We start from the raw sequence: 25,235 nt of genomic DNA, 5'->3' as shown, positions 1-25,235 counted from the left end.
ATTCATTGTCTTGATTATCCTTTGCATTTAAGGCTTGAGCCCTCTGTGGCATTGAAAATGTGATCTGAGTCATAAAAATGCCATGTGTAGTTATCTAAACCTTGACAATATAGGCTGATATCAGAGTGACTGGCCTGCCCTCCAGCCCAGGCTCCAGTCACCTTCTCTCTCTACTTTCTCTGCAGGCCTGTGAAATGAGGTATATTCCAGCCCTATACTTCCCATCCCAGGACTGCTTTGAGAGTTGACCTTCTAAATCTTGTGCTCAGTCAAGGCAAGTTCCATTTGTCTTTTGGGGCCAAGCGCCAAGATAATTTCTCCAAAACTAGCACCCAAGGTAGAGGATCTCCTCCAGCTTCTTACCACATTTTGTTCCTTCCTCCACTAACACCTGTTCACCCTGCATTACAATCCTCTGTCGGTGGGACTGTCTCTCTGTGCTTGCCTGTGAGCTCACAGTCCTGGTATGAGCAGAACCTGTGGCTGGTTCCCAAACTGGGCAAATGCTCAGGAGATGCTTGTGACACCTGCATATCCTCTGCCCTAGCTGTGGCCCTGTCCTGGGGCCCAGACCCCTCTGTACCTGTAGTGCATAGGACACAGAAAGGCCCACCAGCCCTGGACTCAGGCTGTTTCTGCCAATCACAGCAAAGAGTGCAGCAAAGAGCACAACACAGTTCCCCACGAACTCCACTCGGATCCCCAGCCACCTGTGGGGACAAGACAAGGAGGAAGTAGGGCAGGTGTAGGAAGGAGGAACTAGGACCCAGAACTCCACGCTCTCTCCTGCAGAGAGCCTGGTGCTAACTCCTGGAGGAGCAGAGGGTGAGGGAGGAGGCTGCTGACCTGTTGGAGGCAATGTAGGGGTAACAGCTCCTCTGGTTGGCATCCACCTTAGCATCACTGACGGCCTTGAAGTCTTGGCTGCGGCCATAGGCCCGAATGACACTGGAGCCAGTCACTGTCTCCGAAAAGTGGGAGTAAATGGGGGAACGACTTATGGATTCTAGCCTCTTCAGTTGCCGTGATGTAGCCACATAGAAGCGCTGGCAGAGGATGGAGAAAGAGCTTGAGGGCAGCACCATGGGACCCCTAACTCCGTCTTGCATTCCTTCTGAACCGGTCTGGGCCTCCTCCCAGCCAACCCCACTCCCCCAGAAGACTTTGCTTCCTTTCCCTACCTGATGTGACTCCATGAACTCATATTGCCCTTCACCCCTGGCCAGCTCTGCTCCATCTTCCAGGCAGCTTCCTCCACGAAGCCTTTCCTGATTCCCTCTCAGCACCTGAACCCCTTACCCCCTGGATTACAGTACTGACTTTGCTTGGCCTCCTAAATCAGTAAATATGCCTGTCTCCTCTGAGGGGTCCCAGCAATGTGCTCACATAGTCAGAATATCACAAAATTCGCAAAAGATAAGATAATTTTGTCTTCTTCTTCTTAAAAAGCCTCTCCCTACCTCACTGCCAGTTGTTTAAACTTCAGCCCCACTAAAACACAATTCTGCTTCCAGCTTCCATCCTCTAGCCTGTAGGCCCCAAGATGTCCAGGGCCTTACAGGATGGGTATCTGAGAGTCCAGTGTCCCTGCACAGAGCACAGCCCAGATCACCTGAGCTTCCAGCCACCTTGTGGATTATGTTTAGCAACTGATTAAACTCATGGCAGGACAGGGGCTCTGCAAGACAAATGCCCTTTACCATCAGCTGTGTCTGAATGTTACCAAGTCATCAATGTTAAAAACATATATGTACATATATGTTTAGATATGTATAAAAGAAGGGAAGGATAATATGTTTCACACACCGTTAATGACATTTTATTTAAAAATAGGTGGTGGGGCAGAGGGGGGAGGGCACGTGGGTGGCTCAGTGGTTGAGCATCTGCCTCTGGTTCAGGTCATGATCCCAGGGCCCTGGGATCAAGTCTCGCATCCGGCTCCGCATGGGGAGCCTGCCTCTCCCTCTGCCTATGTCTCTGCCTCTCTGTCTCTCATGAATAAAAAAATAAAATCCATATATATATATATGTAATATATATATATATATATATGCACGGCAGGAAGGAGTTCCAGGGTCAGCCACATTTTACAAAGATTTCATTTTATCCTAGCAACAACCCTATGGGGTAGGGTCTATGATTCTATTTTACAGGTGAGGAAAATGAATTTCAAAGAAGTGAAGTAGGGGCACCTGGGTGGCTCAATCGGTTAAGTGTCTGCTTTTTGCTCTCGGGTCATGATCTCTGGGTCCTGGGAACCCAGCCCCACGTTCAGTGGGGAAGTGGGGAGTCTGCTTCTCCCTCTCCCCCTGCCCCTCCCCCTGCTCGTGCTGTCTCCAGCTCTCTCTCTCTAACAAATAAGTAAAGTCTTAAAAAAAAAACAAAAAAACAAATAGGGGACCCTGGATGGCTCAGTCGAGCTTGCCTTTGGCCCAGGGTGTGATCCTGGAGACCTGGGATCGAGTCCCGCATCAGGCTCCCTGCATGGAGCCTGCTTCTCCCTCTCTCTCTCTCTCTCTCTCTCTCTCTGGATCTGTCTCATGAATAAATAAATAAAATCTTAAAAAAAAACAAAAAACCCAAATAAATGTAGTAACTACTGTCCCTAACCCAACCTAGCTGTGAACCACGGTCTGACCTCCTCAGGCCCCAAGAGCCCCGCCCACACCAGCCCCAGGCCTGCAGAGAGCCCCGCACACCCACTGGCTGCTGACCTGCACCAAGACATAGAAGACGGCCAGGGGCAGGGCGACCACTGTGAAGAGCGGCGTGCTGGCCACGATGACCACGAGGGTGGCGACAGAGTTGTAGAAGGAATTCAGCAGCATGAGGATAGTGGGGGCCAGAACCTCATCAATGACGTAGATGTCCTTGGAGAAACGGTTGAGGATCCGGCCTGAGGGCGTCGTATCAAAGAAGGACTGTGGCGAGCGCATCTTGTTGTGCAGCAGCGCCTGGTGCAGGAAGCGTGCAGCCTGGACGCTGCCCACCGTCAGCGTGATGGCTGACAGCATCACCAGAAGCCCTGTTGGAGGAGGCAGGGGGATGTTCGGTCCTGGGGGCTGCATGGCAGGCATGCAGGGGTAGGTTAGGAGACAGGGGATGGCGGTGGTGGCTGGCAGCCTAAGAGGCAGAGCGCCGCGGGGATGAACTCGAGGTGCCCGGAGGCAGGTGGGCTGCCGGGGGGGGGGGGGGGGGGGGGGGGGGTTAGGGAAGCACCGGGGCAGGGCAATGGCTGTGATGGTGGAGGAAGACACAGGGGCAAGGGTGTGGTTTGGAGGATCCAGCAGCCCAGATGGGAGGAAAACACCTTCCAGCAATGTCTGCCGCTCACCTTGCAGAATTCCCAAGGCAGCGTAGACACCCAGCCTCATGGAGGTGTTATTCTGTTGGCTCTCCGTCATAGCCTCATTGGTCCAGGCACTGAGCCACACGTTGGCCCCAATGGAAGCTGCACTTTGACCCGGGTATAGAAGACAGATGGCCACCGTGCTATAGAGCCCCATGGCCTTGGCGTAATCCCAGAATACACTCAGCTTCACCTGCATGCCATGGCGGTCAAGGACAGAGGACGCTCATGAGCCCCAGGCCTGCCCACCCTGTCCACCCTTCCTTGTCCATCCTACTCACAGTGCCCATCTCTGCCTTTTCCTCCTGGATCAGCGCCCCGCTCGCCTTTGCCTCTGCTGTATGCACTTCCTTCCCTGCTGAACCCAGGCATCTCCGGGGAACAGGCCAACCCTGGCCCTCGCCTTCCGAGGACATGACACTCAGCTGTCTGTGGAGGTGGCTGGTCAGGCCCAGAGAGGTGGCCTCCAACAAACCCATAGGACAGAACCCCCAGGGGGTTCAGGCTGTAGCCCAAGGCTCAGGGTGTGAGCGGCAGGGAGATTGCCCACCCATGCCCCACCTGGCGGGGCTTAGGGAGGGTGCTGAGTAGTCTCAGGAGCTCACCTCATAAACTGCTTCTGGACCTCATACATGACTGGCTCGTTATCCGTCAGGTCTGTGTGATTGCTCAGCGTGTCTTCAATCAGCATCACCTCCTGATCCTCTATGTCCTCCAAGGCTGCAGCAGGGTGGGAGAAAGCAGAAACGGTGGGCTAGCTCGCCCTGCAAGCTGCTGGTGTTCCCCAGGCCCCACACCAGGGAAGACTCCAGAATGGACACGCAGGGGAGAACATGAGAGGCATGAAAGAGCAGCAAGAACAAGAACAAAAATATATTACCAGTTTTGCGCTGGGGGGTAGGGGGAAAGGCAGCAAGAAAGACTTAGGTTAGGCGAGGGGGAAAAACTTCCCATCAGGGACTATGGGGAAGCTCTCAAATATAAAGGTCAGGAGCTTGGGCTCTGGAGGCTGATTGGCTGAGCTCAGATGCCACTTCCTCACTGCATGGCTTTAGGCGGGCATGTACAATGAGGATAATAATAGTCCCCACTTCACGGTGTCATTGTCATTGAGGATTAAAGGAAAGAATGTGTGTCAGGTGCTTAGCAAAGGGCACAGCACTAGTACATGTTCAAGACATGATGGCCGTATAGACAGTGGTAGGCAAGAAGACTCAGGAAAAGGTCTGTGAGCCAGAGTTTGGGGTTGGGGAGCCACGACTGAACAACAAGGGGGGATCTTAGGGGCCCAGAGACTTCCAAATGCTCCACGAGGACTGAGAATTTTCCATTCGTTCACTGCCATCTCTCAGTGCCAAGAGTAGTGCTAGAACATAGTAATGACTCAGTCAATCTTGGTTGCTAACAAAATGACTTTTCCAAGCACTTGCATTATTTACCAAATGACTTATCTGTCAAGCGATCTCACCGTACAGGCAGGGCCTGGGCCCTTATGCCCTTTGGACACATGGGAAGAGTGGGGCCTTGACACCTGAGCTGCTGACAAGGTCACACAGTTAGGGAAGAGGAGGGAAGGCACTGGACTACATTCAGTGTGCTTTCCCTCTTGACAGTGTCCCACACATGGTCCAGATTCCTCGGAACTCCCTTGTATGACACTGGGCCCATCCAGAGACACTCAGAGACCCCCAAGACAGGGGAAATGCTGGGAGGGCACAGGAATATGAAGGATCAAGGATGGTGCATACCAGTTCTGTTGTCTTTCATGTTCTCCTCGTCCTCATCAGGAGCATAGTTGGAGAGGAAGTTGGCAAAGGAGCCATTGCGCTGCAGCAGGGCTGGGTAGGAGCCCACCTCAGAAACCTGCCCGTCAGCCAGCACTATGATGAAGTCCATCTGGGGCAGGAAGCTGATGCTGTGTGTCACCAGCACCCGTGTCTAGGGAGAAGACAGCAGGCTACCATTTCCACCATCCTTAGCACATACCCCTGGCCCAGGCACAGGGCCACAGGGTGAGTGTGAGGTGCCTGCATGCCAAGGAGCATGAACAACCACATCAGTGGCTCACCCCATGCTCACTACAGCTGGTTCAGCACCTCTGGGCTAGGACCTCTATGGGTTTCCCCTGCCACCCAGCCAAAATTCCTGCTTCTCAAGCCTGCCACCTCCTCCAGGTCTCCTCCAAACCCCTTGGTCTCCCACCAGTTCTCTCCTAGGGTTCTAGATCTCACCTTAGCCCCCCCAACCTCCTGGAGGCCTCACCTTGCCTGCCAGCACACCTTCTGGCCCAATGACTTGGTCAAAGATATGCTTGGCCACATGAGAGTCCACAGCTGACAGGGGGTCATCCAGCAAAAAAAGATCAGCTTCACTGTAAACAGCTCGGGCCAGACTGACCCGCTGTCGCTGGCCCCCAGACAGGTTAATGCCCTAGATGGAGGAGAGAGGTGGGGAGGTGTGTATTAGGTAGAAGGGAGTCAGACAGGCACAAGGGGACAAGGGCCCTGTCACTGTCATTCAACAAAGCAGACCTCTAAATTCTCATTTGATATGCCTGGTTTTGTCCCTGTGAAGCTCTGAGGCCACAGAGGAAGAGGTGGTGGCTCTCAAGAGTCCACTCAGGGCAGGTGAGGACAGCCTGCCCCCTTTGCTCCACTACCCTGCCCAGCTGGTTTCCCTGCCTGCTGCCTTTATACTCTGAAAGGCTGGAAATCCCCAGGGGATCCTTAATAGACCTTTTAATCTCCCATCACCCATACAATTTTCAGATGACTTTCATAACAGTGATCCCATTTGATCCTCCTGTCTGTCCTTTCAGGGAGGTATCGTCAGCCCCACTTTCTAGGTGAAGAAATTAGAGCCCAAGACATTAATGACTTTGTCCAAGGTCCTGAACTATTCAGGGCAGAAGCAAGAATGGAAACCCAGCACCAACCCCCAAATTTGTCAACTCTGCGATTGTTCAGGAGCCACAGAAGAGGTAAGCTCTTTCCTTAAGCCCATGATAGGGAAACTAATGCACATAGCAGCAGGGATATGGCATTCCCTCTAGAACAGGGCTCAGATTTCTCAGGTACCCTGAGAAACTGACCCTGGTGTGGGGGTGGAGGGTAAGCAAGTGTGGGATGGGAGCTGGAGCTTCTGGGGAGAAGCAGGGGATGGACGTGTAGCTGTAGTGACTAAGGCATGTGAAAATGTCTGCATTCAACCAACCAATCTTTCTTGAGTGCCTACTATGTGTTGGGCACTAAATTAGGTTTATTTGTGTTTGAGGTTAGTATGTACCTCCAAGAGAGAAGAGAAGGATGGGTTATGTCATAAATGGGGAGGTCTTCTCTGGGTTCCTATAACCTCTGACTCCCATCCCCACTGCCAGGTTCAGATCCTCAACACTTCTCCAGACCACCATTGAGAGCCTCCTCACTGGTTCCTGTGCCTTTGGGTCCCTTCACACTGCAGTCAGGGAAGCTTTTCAAAATGCAATTCATGTCCCTACTTAAAACCCTCCATGGACAAGTCACACACCAAGATAAATAATGATGATAGTAGATTCTAATCCATTGAATCAAGTAAGAATCCTTGAGTCCATATTGATATAAAGAGATTAATAAGTAAAGAAGGGGAAGGAGAGGGAAGTTTTTTTAAAAAAGTAGAATGAGGGCAACCCCAGTGGCGCAGCAGTTTAGTGCCGACTGCAGCCCGGAGTGTGATCCTGGAGACCTGGGATCGAGTCCCATGTCAGGCTCCCTGCATGGAGCCTGCTTCTTCCTCTGCCTGTGTCTATGCATCTCTCTCTCTCTCTCTCTCTCTCTCTCTCTCTGTGTGTGTGTGTCTCTCATGAATAAATAAATAAAATATTTTAAAAAAGAGTAGAATGATAGCTAATAACCACAGAAACAATGGGTTTAGGACATCACCATTTGGCATATATCACAGTAAACACTGACTCAGGCAAGAATTATCAATCGAAGTTATGAAATGAAATCACCAGTGATAGACACCAAACTCAATCAAGTGATCAAAGTTAACATTGTCAATAAGGCATGAACTGACATGTGTCTCCTGGTACAATGTACCAAGAAGGACACAATGTTACTTCTTTGGTTCTTCCTGCCCCTCCAAAACATATAATCTAACCTAATTGTGTTCAAATGGAGAGACATTCTGCAAAATAGCTGGCCTGTACTCTTCAAAAGTGTCAAGGTCCTCAAAGACAAAGCCTGAGGAATTATTCAGATTGACAGAGAATAAAGAAATGTGACAACTAACTGCAACTCATGATCCTGGATTGGATCCTCGCCCAGAAAAGAAAATAGCTAAAAAAGACATTTACTGGAACAAACGATGACATGTGAATACAAACAGTGAATTAAATAATAATATTGTATCAATGTTAAATTTCTTGATTTTGATAATTTGGCTATAGTTATATAGAGAATGCCTGTTTTGAGGGAATATGCATCAAAGTCATTAGTGTAAAAAAAAAAAAAAGAACCCCAAAGAGCTAAAACAATAAAACTCTTAGAAGAAAACATAGGGGAAAGTTTCATCGTATTTGGCAAAGATTTTTTTGGATATGACACTAAGTGCACAGGCAACAACAACAACAAAAAGATTGAATCACATCAAAACTGAAAGCTTTTTTTTTTTTTTAAGATTTTATTTTTAAGTAGTCTCTACACCCAGTATGAGACTCAAACTCACACCCCAAGATCAAGAGTCACACGTTCTTTCATCTAAGCCAACCAGGCGCCCCAAATTTGAAAACTTTTGTACATAAAGGACAGTATCAACAGAGTGAAAAGGCAACCTTTAGAATAGGATAAAATATTTGCAACTCGTATATCTGATAAGGGATAAATATCCAGTATATATAAGGAACTCCTACAAGTCAACAACAACAAAAAACAAACAACTGGATTACAAATGAGCAAAGGGGAGCACCTGGATGGCTCAGTGGTTGAGTGTCTGCCTTTGGCTCAGGTCGTGATCCCGGGGTCCTAAGATTGAGTCCCACATCAGGTTTCCCATGGGGAGCCTGCTTCTCCCTCTGCTCCTCTCTCTGTGTCTCTCATGAATAAGTAAATAAAACCTTAAAAAAAAGTGATGCCTTTCCTTATGCATCTCTGCCCTCACTGCTCTCCTTGTCCCCTGCACAGGCTTCTAGCCCAGACCCCATGGCATTCTACAACCCCCACCTGCTCATAAGTTGGCCTCTCCTAGTCATAGATCCATTTTCCTAGTGCTGAGCACAGAGCTGAGTGATTCACATGGAAGGAGGAAGGAAGGAAGGAAGGAAGGAAGGAAGGAAGGAAGGAAGGCAGGCAGGCATATATAGACCTGAGCTGGGCTGAGCTGGGCGGCTGTAGGTGCCAACCACCTAGAGGATGGGAGGGGGCCCAGTACCTTCTCTCCAATCTCTGTCTGGTCCCCGCCGGGCAGCATCTCCAGGTCAGCTAGCAAGGCACACGTTTTCAGAGCCTGTTGGTAGCGCTTGGGGTCCAGAGCTTGGCCAAACAGTATGTTCTCCTGAAGAGTACAGTTCTGGATCCATGCCGCTTGAGGCACATAGGCCACGGAGCCCTGGCCGGAGAGAAGTTACCTCGGGATCTGCCCAGGGTGGGGCCAAGCGTCCCTTCCCAGGAGTTCTACCCTCTCACCTTCACACACACTGTGCCTTCCAGTTTCTCCATCTCTCCCAGCAGGGCAGACACCAGAGAGGACTTCCCACAGCCCACGGGCCCCACCACGGCCACCAGTGCCCCTTTTGGCACCTGGATGTCTAGGCTGAGGGCAAGGAGTCCAGGAGCCCAATCAGAGATAGGGATCAGGATCTTGGTACCCCAACCTTCCACCTTGAGACCCAAGCCCTCCTCCCTTTCAGACAGTACCGTGACAAGCTGAGCCTTTCTCAGCTTTCCAGGCCAAAGATGGGGGCCGGGGCTGTGTGTGTGTGGTGGGGGGCGGGGAACTGGGTTCTGTTATGGATCTGAACTTTGGCCCACTTCAGGTAGCTGCGATGGGACAGGAGAAGCTGGTACCTGTGCAGGGTAGGGGGCAGGTCCGGGGCCCAGGTGAACGTGCCATTGTCTATGGTGACAGCATAGCCTGGGAGGACCAAGGTGTACAGGGTCAGGGTCAGGGGGTCCAGGGCAAGGTGGGGAGGGTGCCTGGGGTGGGGGGAAAGGGAGAAGGCAGGAAAGCTTGGGGGAGGAGGAGGGAGAAGGGCAGGAAGTCCTGGGACATGGGCAGGGAGCCCTAGACAAGGAAGAAAAGTGGGGGAGGCCTGGGGGAGGGATGAAGTAGACTGCCAGAAGAGCCCAGAAGCGGGAGAAGGTGGCGCTGGTGGGAAAGAGGAAGAGGAAAAGACAGTCACAAGAGATAAGTTGGAAGCATGGAACAGAAGATCTTTTGGAGCAGGGGCCGGGGCAAGGGCAGCCTGGCTAGAGGGTGTCTGGACCTGGGGTGATGGTCTTTCTTTCCACACACTGGGGATCAAGCTCATCTTGGCTCAGGAAATGCTGGATCCGTTTCAGAGACACGCTGGTCTGCAGGAGAGTGAGTCAGCCCTGGAAGCTGTGCTCCTCCTTCCCCCACCTCCTCCTCCAGCCTGCTCCCCCGCCCCCCTACTTCCTGGGAGAGGCAGGGAGTCCTAAGGGCCCAGATGGGGTGCTGGGGCTCCTCCCATGACTGAGTTTTCTCTGGTTCCCACTGCCAAAGTTAGGATCTAGGTTGGTAAGAGGAGGTGGTCTTCAGAGCTCAGGTTTCTAGGGACCTCACATGTCCTCCTCTGATGCCAAATCACACATGGTTCTAATAGCTTCATGCCAAATACCCACACCCTCGATTCCTTGATTATTCCCTGACACTAATGACTTCCCCTAACTCCGGGAATGCCCAGCCCTACCTGGCCTTACCTGGATCAGGTTGCTGATTAACTGGGGCAGCATGTTGAGGGGAATCTTTAAAAGATTGAACAGGGACACAGACACAAAGGCCTTCTCAGCATCTAGCACGTTGTTTTGGTCCACGGACACGTATACACCAAGGGTGGTCAGGGTCACCTGGGAAGGGGTGGAGGGTGGGTGTCAGATGGAGTCTGTGGGGGCCAGGGGCCTGGGCTGCCCAGGGTGGAGGTGGAAGACCAGCCCCAGGGGGAGACCCTCACCAGGAAGGGGGTGCAGACCCAGGTGAAGGTGGATATGGCTTGGAGGTAAGCAGACTTGCGCAGCAGTCGCAGCTCATCCTCCCGGATACCCTCCACCTTCTCCAAGAAACTGGGCTCCCAGGCATACAGCTTTAGCACTTTGATGCCACCCAGGATCTCACTCATCAGCTTGATGCGTGAGTCCTTGAACTTCATTTGTTCTACCTGTGGAGAGAGCGGCAGTGGGGTGCCCTGCTCCCCTTCCCAGATCTCTACCCACAGGGGCTCATACTTTCCACACACTTAAAATGCACCGCAGCCCTTCAGACAGCGCCTGTTCCTCCTCCCTCCTCCTGCCGGGTCAGTGTTGCCCCTCAGCCCCGGATGCCCTGCCCAGCCTCCCTTTCTCCTCTGCGCACAAAGTCCAGCTCCAACCTGAGCACCTCCATCACTGACCCTTCCAAGTGGCATCCTCTGCCACTTTCCCTGGGTTTCTTAACCATGTTCTTTCCTATCGTTTCTGTGCAGACCCCTCCCTGTGCATGCATGACTCCACAATTAGACTGGGAGCCTCCTGAGGGGTGCATATCACGTATTTCTGTTTCCTCAGACCCTAACCCAGGGCACAGCACACACATACTATGTGCCACGCCACATATTAGACATGAAGCAGATAATGATGAACAACTCAAACAAGGCCCAGCCATCATGAAGCTGATAGTCTGATGGGGGAGGCAGATAGGAAACAGTTACCTGAGTGAATGCTTAATAAATCAGTAGGCATATATTTTTTTAAAGATTTATTTATTTGAGACAGAGAGAGAGAGAGAGAGAGAAAGAGAGAGAGGGCCCTGGATGGGTGAGACAAGAGGGAGAGGGAAAGAGAGTCTCCAGCAGATTCCCTGCTGAGTGAAGAGGAGCCCAACCTATGTGGCTCCAACCCAGGACCCTGAGATCATGACCTGAGCTGTATGCCTGTATGACCCTGAGATCATGACCTGAGCTGATATCAAGAGTTGACACTTAATTGAGTGAGCTGCTCAGGTGCCTCTGTATGGGTATTCTGAAGCAAAACACCAGGATTCTGTGAGAGAGTAATGAGGTGGGGACTGGGAAATCAGAGTTTATGCTGGGGGAGAGGGGAAGAGTGAGCAAGCAAGGAAGGGATGAGGTGAGTTCCAGGGAACACTGTGTGTGGTGGCCCAGAGATATGCATATCTTGGCGCTTTGGAAAAGAAAAGAAGGCCAGAGTGGCTGCCACTTGGCTATACCCTATGGGGTGAGAGCTTGCGGTGAGCAGGGGTCTGCTGGGTGGTCATAGGAAGTTTGTCATTTATTCTACATACAGTGGGAAGATACTGAAGACTTCGATAAATATTTGCAAACAAAGGACTGGATGACTGGCTATTCACACTGGGCACAGTGTGGTGGGAGGAGACCCTCATTAGACCAGAAGACACAGGTTTGAGTTCCAGCTCAGCCTGATTCTGGACTGCCCTCATCTCTCTGGGCTTTGGTTGCTCAGCTCCAAAATAAGAATGTTGCTAAAACCCTCTCAGGGTTGTTGTGAGGATAGAGTGAGCTAAGGTTTGTGGAAGTAGCCTACAGCCATCCTTAGTAAGCGGGGGGCCCCAGGTTAGTGGATACCCTCACCCTGGTACATGGCCAGGTGCTCCAGGCAGGGGCAACAGACCCATGATAGCACTCACCTGGAAAGCACGCATCTTCACTGCCACAGCTCCATTGAGTGGGATCAGCAAGACCATGAAAGCCACCCCAGCCAAGATGGAGGGACCCAGGTTCTGAGGAGGCATGTGGGTGGATTGATAAGACAATTAACTAAAGTACCTGCACAGAATCCCACAGACAGACAGAAGCCTATTGACCGGAAGCATGGAGCTGGGCAGGAAGCAAAGGATGGTAGTCAGCCAAACAGATAGTGAAAGGAAGACATACAGAAAAAGCCCAAATGCTGAAAACAAGTGCGGAAGCTGCCAGCCATCGGATAATGACAACAGGCAGGAACAAACAGGCAAACACAGAAGGGTGTCCAGACGCAACGCACAGGAAGGCAAATATGGACATACAGACAATGACAGCCAGACTCGCATGCACCCTGCCTCCAAGTCCCTCTTTCCTCCCCTGGGATCTCTGAGAAAGCTAACTGCCCACTTGGAAAGATTCAGTTGCAGACACCAGCATCCTCATAGTCCTGTTCCTGACCCAAATATCTAGGGAGGCTCTGGGTCCATTATGCGGCCCTCTGCTGACCCAGGTTTGTCCTCTCTTGTCCTTTCTCAACAAAGTCAAGGTCAGAGGAAGGAGGCAGAGGCCAGAGCTCAAGAGTCACCTGCCAGAGGAAGTAGATCGCCAGGATGATCTGCAGGGGTGCGGACCACACCAGGTTGAGGAAGGGAGCAAGGTCCATGAAGCGCTGGGCATCCACAGACATGAGGTTGACAATTTCTCCCACGGTGGACTCACGTTTGGCTGAATTGGTGATAACCAGAGCCTGCAGGGGGACGACAGCGGGGTGATGGACTGGACCTGCGAGCCTCTTCAGTGCTCTCCAGGCTGGCTCTAGGGCCTCTCCCCCACCCCCACCCCTACCGCCACCCCACAGCCCGCCCTGTTCCACCTGACCTTCCTATAGATGACACCTGTGATGGCTGTACGAAGTCTCAACGCCATCTCAAAGATGCAGTGGAAATACTGGTGTAAGACCAGAGTCTGCACCATGGAGCACAGAAACATCAGCCCAGCCACCAGGAAGCCCCACCAGGTGGGGGCCGTGGGGTTTGATATAAACCTGATCAGGATGCTGCAAGGAGAGGTGCGAGTCATGAGCGCGGGGAGGGATCCCCAGTCTGCTTCCTCTCCTGCCGCCCTTCCCTTCTGCCCTCAGCCTCCACTCTGGGCAGCCTCTGAAACCTCCCAGGCAGGTGCTGCTGGGCCTCCACACCCCCAGCCACACCACCCCCATGTCCAGACTAAGTCCAGTGCTGCCTCAAGACCGTGACCCTCCTATATTCTTCCCTTCTGTCCTCCCCTCTTTTCCTACCTGCCGTGGCCCCACTGTCCCCCCCCCCCCTTCCATTGCTCACTGTCAGCCTACCTGGCTGCTTTTCTTGCCTTTGGACCACATGGCAGGAAGCAATGCCACATGTCCATAGATGAGTCTTTCCTGCACCTTCTCCTTGGCTACTGAGGGCCCTAGAGCCTATCACGTGACCCCACAGACTGTCCCCGTCAAATCCAAAATCCGCCCTCTCCAACATCAGCAGCCCCCAGTGCTGCCTGGGGAACTTCTCCAGACCTCTCCTCCCCAGCTCTCTTCACCTCTTTCCTCTTACCTTCTCACTGCCCCCACTCCCCACCCCGTTCAGGAGCTACCAACTTATGTCTTGCCACATAACCACCCAGTGAGAACTCCCTGCCAACCACAAACTTCCCTCCAAGCACTTGCTCTCTTTTTCCTCTGCCTCAGGAGAGCAGGTGTCCGTCTGGCTTTCCAAGCCTGGTCCTGTCCCACTGCACCCTGACCCCCATCCACCTGCTTAGGAACGCGCTCCATCAATGTTTGCTTCTTCCTGGTCGTCGATATAGTTATTTCTGCTGGCGGCTTTGTACCTTTACCCTATTGGCATGACCAGGTCTCTTCCGTGTTGGGACAAACCTCCCCTCGACCCCATGGAGCTACCCCCATAGTAGTAGCCAGGCCTCTCCTTCTGCTGTGTGTTGACTACGTCTCCCAAAAAGATGTTCAAGTGCTAACCTCTGGTACCTGCGAGTGTGACCTTATTTGAAGATAGGGTCTTTGCAGGTATAATCAAGTTACAATGAGGTTGTACTGGAAGAGGGTGGGTTCTAATCCAGTGACTGGTGTCTTTATAAAAGAAGAAGGGAGTTTGCACACAGAGACACGGATGTGTGTACATGCTCATGTACACACACACACACACACACACACACACACACAGGGGAGCATGTGGAGGCAAAGATTGGAGTGACATGTCTCCAAGCCTAGGACTGCCAAGGACTGCCAGCAACCATCAGAAACTAGGGGGCATGGTACAGATTCTCATTCAGAATGTCTAGGAGCCAACCCTGCCAACTTGATTTCAGACCTCTGGCCCCCAAAACTGTGAGAGAATATATCTCTGTTGTTTTAAGCCACCCAGTTTGTGGCGATTTGTTACGGCAGCTGCCGAAAATGAATACATCCTCTTTACAGGATGTTTCTAGACCTCCACGGCTCCTGCTCCAGGCCCTTCCCCTCTGTCTCAGCCTCCATTCTTAGCGCTCACTAAGAAACTCCAAGTCGCCTTCTTCAGGCTCCATTTTACTGGGCAGCTTGTAGCACTGGAGGTGAGCCCTTGTCCCAGAAGCATTCGCTGTGCTCTGCTCCATGATTGGTTCTTTCCCTAGCTCTGGTCCTTTCAAGCCAGTCTTCTGCTCACTCCTTACCTGTCATAATTCCCTAGATCTCTGTCTGGGATCCTGGACATGAGCTCTCTGGGTGAGCCCAGCCACAGATACTGGACCCTGGCCTTCCAACCGATGTCTCTGAAAATGTGGTCTCCAGCTAGCTGGGAATGTCTCCTTGGGGACCTCCCCACAGCTTGGACCCAATGTAGCCAAAATTCAGCTCACCACCTTGCCCAGTGCCCAGCCCCTCCCTCCCATTACATTCATCATCCCAGTGAAAGAGATCTGTCACCCTCCAATTATCCAGATCAGAGCCCAGGAGGCCATGACCCCCTCCTTCTCCCTGGCACACACTCATTCCCCAGAAGCTCCTGAATCCTATCTCATTCCTGGCCTGGACTCTCCTCTCACCTGGTGGGCCCCTTCCCAGCCAGCCATCCTGTCCTACATCCCCCACACAACTTGCAGGGAGAACCTTCTGAAATGCAAACCAGAGGCCCCTCCTTGGCTTCAAATCTTTCAAGGACTTCCTTAGCTCCCCTTCTCTCCCCCTCCTTCTGATGGCCCTTTCCTCCAGAATTCAGAAATACTTGGAGTTCTTGAGTCATGCCCACTGAGGCCTTGATTTTGCATTCTCCCCTCCTTCCTCACCTAGCCAACCAACAACTGCCTATCCAGCAAACTTGATGACCCCCCTGGCTACCTGCTTCCAGTCCTTCCCAGGCTGGCTTCCCTGCTCCTCCCTGGGATTTCCAGACACCCGAGCACACCTCTGCCTCTAATGGGTTTACACGCTGGTTTCTCTTGCAAGACTTTGACACCTTGTCTTATGCGTCTTATGTGTCTGTATCCCTAGCATCTAGCACCATTCCAGTACACTGGAGGCCCAATCAGTGTTTTTTGAATGAGAATGGATGTGTGCATGAATGCAGTGACAAGATGTGGGGAGGGGGTGCTAAGCTGCTAGGCAGCTCTCCTTACCCTATCATCTGAGAGCTCCTTCCAGCCCAAGCCACTCATGCGGCAGATGACAGGGTCTACCAACTGGGAAGAGCACTGGAGCCGGAGCGCAGAGCCCTGGACTCCCAACCCTCTGGACCAGCTGTGCGCCCTGGGGCCAGTGTACCTCTCTGAATTTCTGCTTCCTGTTTGTTTGGTTTTCCTTTTAGTTTTCTTGCTTTCTCTCTTGTAAAATGGGAGTAGACACACCTCTCCATAGGATCATGGTGGGGGGGGGCGGTGTAGGATTTAGGGACAGAGGGTTTGTTAATGTGAACCAGGAAACAGGTGCAAGGACATTGATGTTTGCCCAAGGTCACACAGCGAGCAGGGAGAGGCTCTTTGGTCCTGGCCTAGGATTCATTTCACTACATGTTGTTCCTTTGGACTGAGTCCTCAGGGACAACCAGCCAGCCAGCAACACCCCCCACCCAGGGGAGGGCGATGGAGCGAGTAGTCAGACCTGAGCAGTTGTGGATTGATGAAGGAGAGCAGATCCTGGACCACCTTGAAGCACATGCTGATGAGGATGCTGGGACCAAAGGTAGCCAGTAGGGCCCAAAGGAAGGAGGGCTGCCGGGACCTGGGCTGGCCCCCCAGCAGCACCTCATCCTCACCGGACGCTTTCTTCCCAGAGGCCGCCGCCGCCTCAGGCCTGGTCCAGGGAGGAAAGAGCCGTGGGTAGGAATGGACACATGTGCCCCAGAGCCAGGCACCAGCTGTGGCTGGCAAGGAGCAGGGGGCAGGAGGAGCTGCCTTCTTGGCCCTCGGGACTGGGAGAGGGATGGACAGCATGGCCTTCCAGGTGAGAATTCCCCAAGTGACTCTGTCTTCAGGTGCTTGAGGATAGTCACAGGCTGCCCTCACTGCTACCCCAAGGACTAGAACTCCAGCAATTGGCGGCCCTCTCTCCACCTCCACAGGGCGGCTCCAGGGAGGATGCTGACAGGGAAGGGACACATGGGCAGGGATGGAGGGTGACCTAGTCCCTAGGTAGCTGAGCAGGGAGGGGGAAGACGTGGCATGGAGAGGATGAGAGGGGGTGCGGCATGCACACTGGGGGGCCGTGTCTCCCCCGAAGCTCCAAGCCAGGGAAGCCAAGACACTGAGGATCAAGCCCAAGTCCCTGGCTCCTCCACCAGCCAGTTGCCAATTAAGGGCTCTGGGCTGAGCAAGCGCTGAAGTCCTGGGCCCCCGGCTATGGCAGGAGGGGAGAGGGTTCAGTCCTGGGGTCAGAAATGGGGAGGGAAGCTCTGAGCTCCAGCTCTCTCAGTTGAGCAGTAGCCAGACAGGTTCCTGTGTCCTCAGTGGGAAGCCCCTTCAGTCAGAGGGTCATTTCCTCCAGCCCTTGCCTCCAAACAGGAGGCAGGATTGAAAGGAGAGACTGGCTTCAACCTTCTTCCCCTAGCCCCTTCCCTTTCTGGAAACTACCTTTCAAGATGGGCAGGGTAGTGCAGCCGTTAAGAGCAGCAGGCCCAGGCATCTGGGTGTGGGTGCCAGGTCTGCCACTACCAACTAGGGGACCTCGGGTGCATTGTTAAACCTTCCTTCCTCAGTGTCCCCATTTGTAACATGTAGACAATAGAGCCTACCCTGCAAGGCTGTTAGAGATTGAGTTAATCTACATGTTTAGGACCATGCCTGGGACAGACTGGGTGCTACAAAAGTGTCAGCCATTCTCTGGAGTCAGTAGAGCTGAGGACAGCTGGCCCTACTCAGGCCTGAGTGTCCCACTTCAGGACCCACATGCACCTGCTCTTCCCCCCACCCCCACCCCTGTGATTGCCTTAGGTCTAGCAGCTTCCCCTGCAGGAGACTTGGGGTATCTGAAGTGGGGTGGAGTGGTGTGGGGACCCCGAGAGGGCCTCACCCCACTGCCTGCTTCTGAAGCTTCTTCCATGCTTCCAGTAGCCTGTTCACCACCTTCTGAGAGCAGTCGTCCTCTTTCAGAGACCAGAGGTCCTGCTCCTCCAGGGGTCGCCGGTAGCCAAGGATGGCCATCCTGGGGATGGGCAGCAGCCCCCACAGGGGCAGTTAGCAGCCTGGAGCTGGGACCAGGGTCTCCGGAGCTCCTAGGGTCCCCAGAGGAGGGTCTCCCTAAGGTGCTGTGGCCAAGAGTGGTGTGTCCTCTATTCCACCAGGGAACAGGTTGGAGGTCATTGCCTCCCATCTTAAGTTCTTACCTCAGCCCCTCCTCTCCTCCCCAGATGCCCCGGGTGACCCTTGGGCCCCGGTGATGAAATTCATACTGACTGGGCCCTCTGGGAGATGACAAGGCTGGGTGGATCGAGTCCCAGACTCAGGTGCCTCCTCATGTGGTATGGATAATGAGCTGTCACCCGGGGTCACAGACACAATTATCCTGCTCAAGCCACTCTGAGGGGCGGCCAAGGAAATGACAAGCTGCAAGCTTATCCCAGATGGAAGGGCTCGGAACTAATTACGGTTCCCCCCTAGCCCCCTAGGCCTGTTCCTGTGATGTGCCAGATGCAGGGCTGGCGTACGGCCTGAGATGGGAGCTGTGCCAGCCGGGCCTCTGCACTCAGTCCCCAGCCCCTAGGTTTCCCCACCCACCCCATGCCCTCTGGTCAGGGCTTGGGGTGGGGGAAAAGCCAGACTCCACTCTGGCCTGCTCTCCTTCCTCCTACCTCCCATCTCCTCCTCCCTCTGGCCCAGGCTGGAGGAAGAGCCAACTCACTTTGTGAACCACCAGAAAGACAGGCGGGAGAGGAAGCCAGCGCTGACTTCTGGGCAGGGATTCTAGAAGATGAGAGGGTAGGATAAGAAGAATCATCTCAAAGCAGAGTAGAGGGAACAGGAGTCCTCGTTCTTTCCTGCCCCAAGCCCCAGTTGTGAAGAGGACTTGGGGATGGAAGGAAGGAGAAGGGATGGGGGCTGCTGGTAAGGGCCAGGCTGAGGAGCGGGCCACGGAACCCCCACTACCACCCGGCCTCTGTGGAACACTCACAGGGTCGACATTCTGTGGGGAGAAAAATGGTGGCTTCTCCCGGAAGCAGGACAGGATGAGAGCAAAGAGCACCAGGGCGAAGTAGATGTAGAAGGTGGTGAAGTGGAAGGGGTCTGAGATCTCGCCCTGGAGGGAGAGCGCGGAGGGACATCAGAGGCGTGGGGAAACCGGGGCCCGCAGTCCTGCCCTGAGGGGTCCTCCGGGACATCAGGCGCCTCTGGGATAGGAGGCAGCGCCCGGGTCTCCCATCCAGAGGGTTCTGAGAGTTAGGGAAGGGACACAGGGGGCCGCTGTTCAGTGAGGACGTGCTAAGCACCCCACTTACCTCACCTGTCCAACCCTCCCTATGAGGAACGGAGAAGCACCCCACCCCATCATCTCAGCAAAGGTCAGGAGGAAGCCCAGAGAACTGAGATCATGGGGCTTGCAGGCAGGACAGTGCGGTTCATGTGTGTCGCTCCCATGTTTCATTGCAAGATGCTGGCAGGCACCCCATCAGACACCCCACTTGGCAGTGGTGGTGGTGGCTGCAGAATGGCCCCTTGCACTCCCACGAGCATCCCACAGTGGCTGTGTCCTGCCGCTTCCCCCCGTGTTACACTGGTCCTCGCTCCCGGTAGAGATGTGGCAAGTAGGGGACAACACGGAGAGGACTGAATGCAAGCGGAGGTCCCGACAGCAGGGGAGGGGCAGCCTGAGACCCCGCAGGGACTTTGAGCCCTGAGGCCATGCCCTGGACAGGGTTGCCCCTGGCAGGTTTCTCTCTCTCCCCTTACCTTTGCTGTGGCTGCAAGGATCTTGGAGCGGAAGGGGACGATGGCACAGACCACACACAGAAACCAGAAGATGATGAGGACCCCCGAGGACTGTACCCCCCGCAGCCGCTCATATTGGATCAGCAGGGTAGCCAATAGCTGTGCAGGGAGGGCAAGGAAGGCTGGGCCAGAGCACCCACATCTGGGCCTGCCTCTGTCCTCCCCACCCCACACGGCAGGATGTTTGGGGGGATCACCCCACCCTCTTCCCACTGCAAAGGCACCCAGCCGCCTCTCAAGAGCTCACTGGTCCCGCATCACAATCCCACAACCCACTGGAGACCTTCCCGCATTAGCTTTCAGGGTCCAACACTGACCATGGTGACCCCCACCAACAAGGGGGTGACAAAGGAGATGGGGGCAGGGGCCCAGCCGTGGACCAGGCCATGGAAGGAGTAGAAGAGTTCAGCCCAGGAGACACACCACAGCAGGACGCCCAAGGCCTACAAACAGGGGACATATTGGAGACTTCACCTTCAAAAGTAGGGGTATTTCCCACTGGGAAAGGGCCTTTTATTCTGAAACCACCAGACCTGTGCAGGGTCTGGCCCGGGAAGCTAGGCTGGGCACAGGCCAGAAACTTCCCAAGGGTGAGGAGAATATTGCCAGAGAACTTTGTTGAACTTCCACAAGCAGAGAATATCTCATCTGACTGTAGACCCAGTTGGCAGGCTGCCATGACCCTGAGCTGCCGGGCAGGTGTAACTAGGAAACTCTGTCCAACCCCTGATGCTGACTTTGGTGGGGTGGGGAGGAGAACCGTGAAAAGGAGAACCTTCCAGGTGCCAACCCCTCCGCAGGAGATCCCTGAGCCCCTGACCGTCTTGAGTCTGGAGAGGTGGGAGAGGACAATGTAGCCTCGGTTATGGCGCCGCAGGTAGAACAAGTAGCAGGGCAGGGCTGCCCACAGGTAGATGCAGGGAACCCAGGCCAGCAGGGAGTTCTGGAAGCAGGGAGTGAGGTCCGGATTGTCGGTGTGCACAGACAGATTGGAGTCCTGGAGGATGGAGAGAACAACTCAGTGCTGTGGCAGCCTGCTGCAGAATGGGCCCTCCCTCGAGAAAGGCGGGGGGGCCCCCCGCCCTACCCTGCCAGAGGCACTCCATGAGCTCTGGGGGTCAGAGGTGCGTGAAGACACGACTGTCAATGTGCAAACGAGCAGGTGCTGGCAGCATGCACACTCTCCTATGAGGCCCTGGTCGTCCCTGTTTCCTCATTTCCCTCTCTCTCTGATGGAGGTATAATTTAAATACAATAAACTGTTCCCACGTGAAGTGCACAATCCAAGGGGTTTGGCAGGTGTACGCACTGGCAAAGCCTCTGCCATGGTAAAGAGACAGAGTATTTCCATCATCCGCGAGTTCCCTTGAACCTCTTTGCAGCCCATCCCTCCCAGGCAACCACTGCTCTGCTTTCTCATTCTAGATTTCCACTTTTTTAAAAAAAATTGTTTTATTTTATTGATACAATCAGTATATGCAAATGGTTGAAGAGCCCACTTCTCTAAGCCTCTCCCAGGGAAGAGATAGGGAGCCTTTCTGAGCTTTATGTGCTTCTCTTTTAAATTCAGGAAGACCATCCATCACCCCACCTACCTCCCTGCTAGCTGTGAGCTCAAAGGAGCAATGGGATAAAGAGAGTTTGTAAATCACAAAGCCTCGAGTAACCAAGCCACCATCCCAGTTTGGCACTGTCCTGGTTTGAGCACTCAAAGTCTCATGTCCTGGGGAACCACTGGTTCTAGACAAGACCCACCCCTGTCTTTGAATATAACTCCAGCCTTTCAGGAGGAGACGGGGGCATACATTCAGACATACATTTTGGTGAGATTGTTTCTTCCAAGGCCACACATAAACTGATCTTCTATTCCCCTCTCAAAAGCATTAGCTGTGCTTTCCAGAAAGCTCAGAAAATATAAGCAAGTAACAAAAAAGTGCACCCACAATCTCATCAACACGAGACGATGGTTAACACGGGAGGGTATAAAACTCCCTACTTCCTAATTGTCAATTTAAATACTTGTCATTCTTATTTTTGTACTCATTATACCTTCACACAACTTAAAAAGTCAAACCATTAAAAAAGAAAACAGTATCTTGCCTCATCACTTCCCACCCCAAGTTCATTTTTCAAGAGTAAATATGTCCAAATTTGTTAACTTTGTCCTGGCATCTACTTCCATAGTTTAAAGCAATTTGTTCTTGCTCTTATTGTTTGATTTACTAATTGTTTGATATTGAGGTTGCACCTGCCTTGTCCTTCCTGTTTGAGTGTCCTCATCCTTCCAGCGTAGCAACACCACAGGCTTTTGTTAAATAAATATTCAGAGCTAACACTTTTTTTGACTCTCTCAATGTTCACTATAGCAGGCTCTATGACTTTCAAGCCATGTGACGTTGGGCAACATGCTTAAACTTGGCCTCTATGGGCCTTGGTTTCTTTGAGAGTAATGTTGGGATGATAACCATCTCTCCCTCTAGTTCCTTCCATCCTGTCCCCTCAGGTGTCATACCAACCCAGGTCCTCACTTCTTTCTGAGCAATTTCCATGGGGTTCTGGTCTCTTCCCTTCCATGCCCTAGGGGCCCAGATCCCTGACCACACAAAGAATCTTTCCTTTCCTCCTGGTCTTTCCTTCCTGGTCTCCTGGCTGATACCCACTCTTGATGTAGGAGTGCCACAGGGCTATTCCTCCCTCTTCTCCACCTGCACATCCCCCTGCTATTCCCTTGCCCCCTGCCCTAGCCATCCCTTCTGGTCCCTTTTACACGCCAGTGACTCTCCTTACCTTCTCTGTTCTTTCTTTTCTCTATAGCACCTGTCACCTCTACATGTGATATAAGTCACTGGTCTATTATGTTTTCTCTCATCTCTTCCTGATGGCATGTAATCTTCACTTCATTTATTGATGTGTCCTAAGTACTTAGAACAATGCCAAGCACATAGCCGGTGCTCAGAACAAAACGTGGTTAAGTAAATTAAATGAAATATTTGTTGAATAAATGCATGAATAAACAAAAGGATAATCTTCTATCTTCCCCTTAAACTGTCAGCAGTGCCATAAAGCCTAGAAGACAAAGTCCAAGCATGTTACTATGGCATTCTAGGCTCCCAGCTGGCCTTGAATCATCTGTCCATGTGAACTACTGAACTATCTAGGTGCTTTGAGTTCTCCTACCTTAAGAAAATATTCATGGAGTGGTCTGCACACCCTGTTTCCTCTTCCTCAGCTCCCCTTCTAGTCTTGAATTCCATCTAGGTCAGCCCTCTGCCCTCTGATGTCCCTGCCCACAGCCAAGAGAGGACTCTTCCTGAAAGGCATCTCTGTGCCCCTTGCTTCATACCCATGAACCTGCAGTGCTTCCTGCTGCTCACGGAGCCAAATCCAAGCACCTCTTTCCCCTGCTGCCAGATTACTTCACTCTAAATCTGCTCTGAGGATCTGACTCCTATACCTTTGCTCAACCTGCTTTCTCTCCCTTCCACCTGTCAAAATCCCAATAACTACAGGGGTGGTGAGCCAGGTTTAGGAGCCATGTTTCCCATCTTGAACACCCTTCTTCCTCTGAAGTCAGCACCCAATGAGGGACCCACCTTTCTGGAGCATCCGTTTTCCCCTCGATGAGTTGAGAGTATGCTATGAGTCAGACATGGGGCTAGGTGCACCCACGGCAGACCCGTCCCTGCCTTTGGGGAGCATGAGGTCCAGGGACATGCTGCCTTGGGGTATGCTATCCAAACCTTGGTGGGGAAGTTCATACCATGTACCTCTTGTATTCTAGAGCCCTGCATCCAGTAGTGCCTCAAGCAATGTGTACTAAGGATCCATGAACTCTTGATGAGCAGCCGTCATGCTGGCCCAGGGCTGGGTATATGGGTCACAGAGCTGGGTACCCCCTAGACCTGGTCAGGCACCCCAGGGGGAGAGGAGGCAGACAGTAAATCCAGCCCTTTCCCCTTTTAAAAACACTTCTTGGGGCGCCTGGGTATCTCAGTCAGTTAAGGGTCCAATTCTTAGTTTCAGCTCAGGTCATGATCCAAGGGTCAGGAGATGGAGCCCTGCATCTGGGCTCCGCGCTCAGCAGGGAGTCTGCTTCTCCCTCTCCCTCTGCCTCTCACCACTGCTTACACATGCACATACTCTCTCTCTGTCAAATAAATCTTTAAAACACTCGACTTACAGAATAGTCAGTATAAACTTACAGAAAAGCGCACACATTTTAAGTATACACCTCGATGGATATTCATACACTGAACACATCTGTGTAACCAGCACCCAAATCAAGAAACGAGACATTTCTGGCACCTAGATGCCCCCTCCTCGTGTTCCCTCCCAGCCACCAGTCCCTGCAGAGGAATGCTGTCCAGGCTTCTAGCAACACAGACTACTTTTGCCCAATTGAGATCTTCCTATAAAGGAAATTATACAGTAGGGCTCTTTCATGCCTGGCCTCCTTCATACAACTCGGGGTTTGTGGGTGTCATCCTTGGGGTCGAGTGTGAGTGGGGATTGTTTCTCCTCCTTTCTGCATGGTGGTCCATTCGGATAGATATGATGTATTTATCCATTCTGTGGCCAATGGGCAGCCCCACCCTGGTTTAAACCTAGCGAGTCTGTTAGATCCACCCACTTAGTCACCATCTGGATAGCCGGCCCAAGGCCACCCCTAACTCAGACCATCAGGTTTCTAGGCCTGGAGTGCATTTCCCACGTCACTGGGTCCAGCCTGAGCTTCCCCTCCTCTAGGAAGCCTTTCTGGGGCAACTTCTACCTCTGAAGGATTTGCCCTTGCTTTATTCTGCATGGTCTTAGCAGCCAGGTAAGTGACTGTTCCCTGAGAGGGATAAAGGCTCCCTATGCCCCAGTGGCCTTTTATTACAGCACTTACATAGTCACTATCTGATCACTGTTTCAGAACAACTTCCAGAAGCAGAGAGGAGAAACAGTATCAGGCCTGGCTCATGAAAGAGAAAGCAGGTTTCACCTGCTCTGGAGACAGGTCCAAGGACTGGGCAGTAGAGAGCCAGGACAGACACCCAGGCCTCATGACACCCGACCTGGGTTTCCCCCTACCTCTGCTACATGCACCTGCACCTGTGAACATTTCTCATCTACAGCAACGTGAACCCCAGACGACAGACACTCAGCCCTGCTTCTCTTCTTTTCCTTTCTGGCCCCAGCCGCCAACCCTGACCCCCAGCCCCCAGCACAGAGCTGGGTGCACAGGAGCAGCCCAGATATGGGCTGGGTGGTGACTGGCAAAGGAGTGCGTATGTAGCCCAGATGGAACCTGAGTTCGAGGTCATGACAGGGAATAACCATAATATGAATGTGCAAGTGGGTGGCATGGCTTTTTGAGGCAGGTGGGAAGCGGCTACAAACCCTGATGCAGAGGACCCTGTATGAGCTACCACTCCTGAGCCATGGAAGTGGGGACAGGCTCCTTCATCTCTCTGAGGCTCAGCCTCCAGCGTGAGTACTAGGAGTGATGACAACATCTCAGCCAGCTCCCCACGGGGAGTGAATGAG

General features: G+C 52.8%; 1 protein-coding gene across 3 annotated transcripts in view; it reads right to left on the bottom strand.

Annotated features, from left to right (window-relative positions):
• Positions 1-25,235, bottom strand: part of ABCC3 (ATP binding cassette subfamily C member 3) — a 44,207-nt gene that overhangs the window by 11,522 nt on the left and 7,450 nt on the right. Inside the window, exons 2-25 of one of the 3 annotated variants that reach the window (XM_025995918.2) lie at positions 20,527-20,703; positions 20,024-20,149; positions 19,668-19,805; positions 18,892-19,017; positions 18,622-18,683; positions 17,794-17,925; positions 16,387-16,578; positions 13,140-13,317; positions 12,847-13,008; positions 12,206-12,298; positions 10,518-10,721; positions 10,267-10,413; positions 9,810-9,897; positions 9,391-9,457; positions 9,010-9,136; positions 8,756-8,932; positions 5,612-5,779; positions 5,098-5,287; positions 3,955-4,069; positions 3,631-3,778; positions 3,335-3,542; positions 2,715-3,025; positions 847-1,046; positions 584-710 (exon numbers count right to left, since the gene is read on the bottom strand). In XM_025995918.2, the coding sequence (XP_025851703.2) occupies positions 584-710; positions 847-1,046; positions 2,715-3,025; positions 3,335-3,542; positions 3,631-3,778; positions 3,955-4,069; positions 5,098-5,287; positions 5,612-5,779; positions 8,756-8,932; positions 9,010-9,136; positions 9,391-9,457; positions 9,810-9,897; positions 10,267-10,413; positions 10,518-10,721; positions 12,206-12,298; positions 12,847-13,008; positions 13,140-13,317; positions 16,387-16,578; positions 17,794-17,925; positions 18,622-18,683; positions 18,892-19,017; positions 19,668-19,805; positions 20,024-20,149; positions 20,527-20,703 (3,663 nt within the window). Of the gene's footprint in view, positions 1-583; positions 711-846; positions 1,047-2,714; positions 3,026-3,334; positions 3,543-3,630; positions 3,779-3,954; positions 4,070-5,097; positions 5,288-5,611; positions 5,780-8,755; positions 8,933-9,009; positions 9,137-9,390; positions 9,458-9,809; positions 9,898-10,266; positions 10,414-10,517; positions 10,722-12,205; positions 12,299-12,846; positions 13,009-13,139; positions 13,318-16,386; positions 16,579-17,793; positions 17,926-18,621; positions 18,684-18,891; positions 19,018-19,667; positions 19,806-20,023; positions 20,150-20,481; positions 20,704-25,235 lie in introns of all 3 variants that reach the window. The other 2 variants (XM_072747478.1, XM_072747479.1) reach the window with 2 other exon arrangements.

Source organism: Vulpes vulpes, chromosome 2 (genome assembly GCF_048418805.1).
Source record: "Vulpes vulpes isolate BD-2025 chromosome 2, VulVul3, whole genome shotgun sequence".
Classification (NCBI taxonomy): domain Eukaryota; kingdom Metazoa; phylum Chordata; class Mammalia; order Carnivora; family Canidae; genus Vulpes; species Vulpes vulpes.
This window is presented reverse-complemented; position numbering and strand designations above follow the sequence as displayed.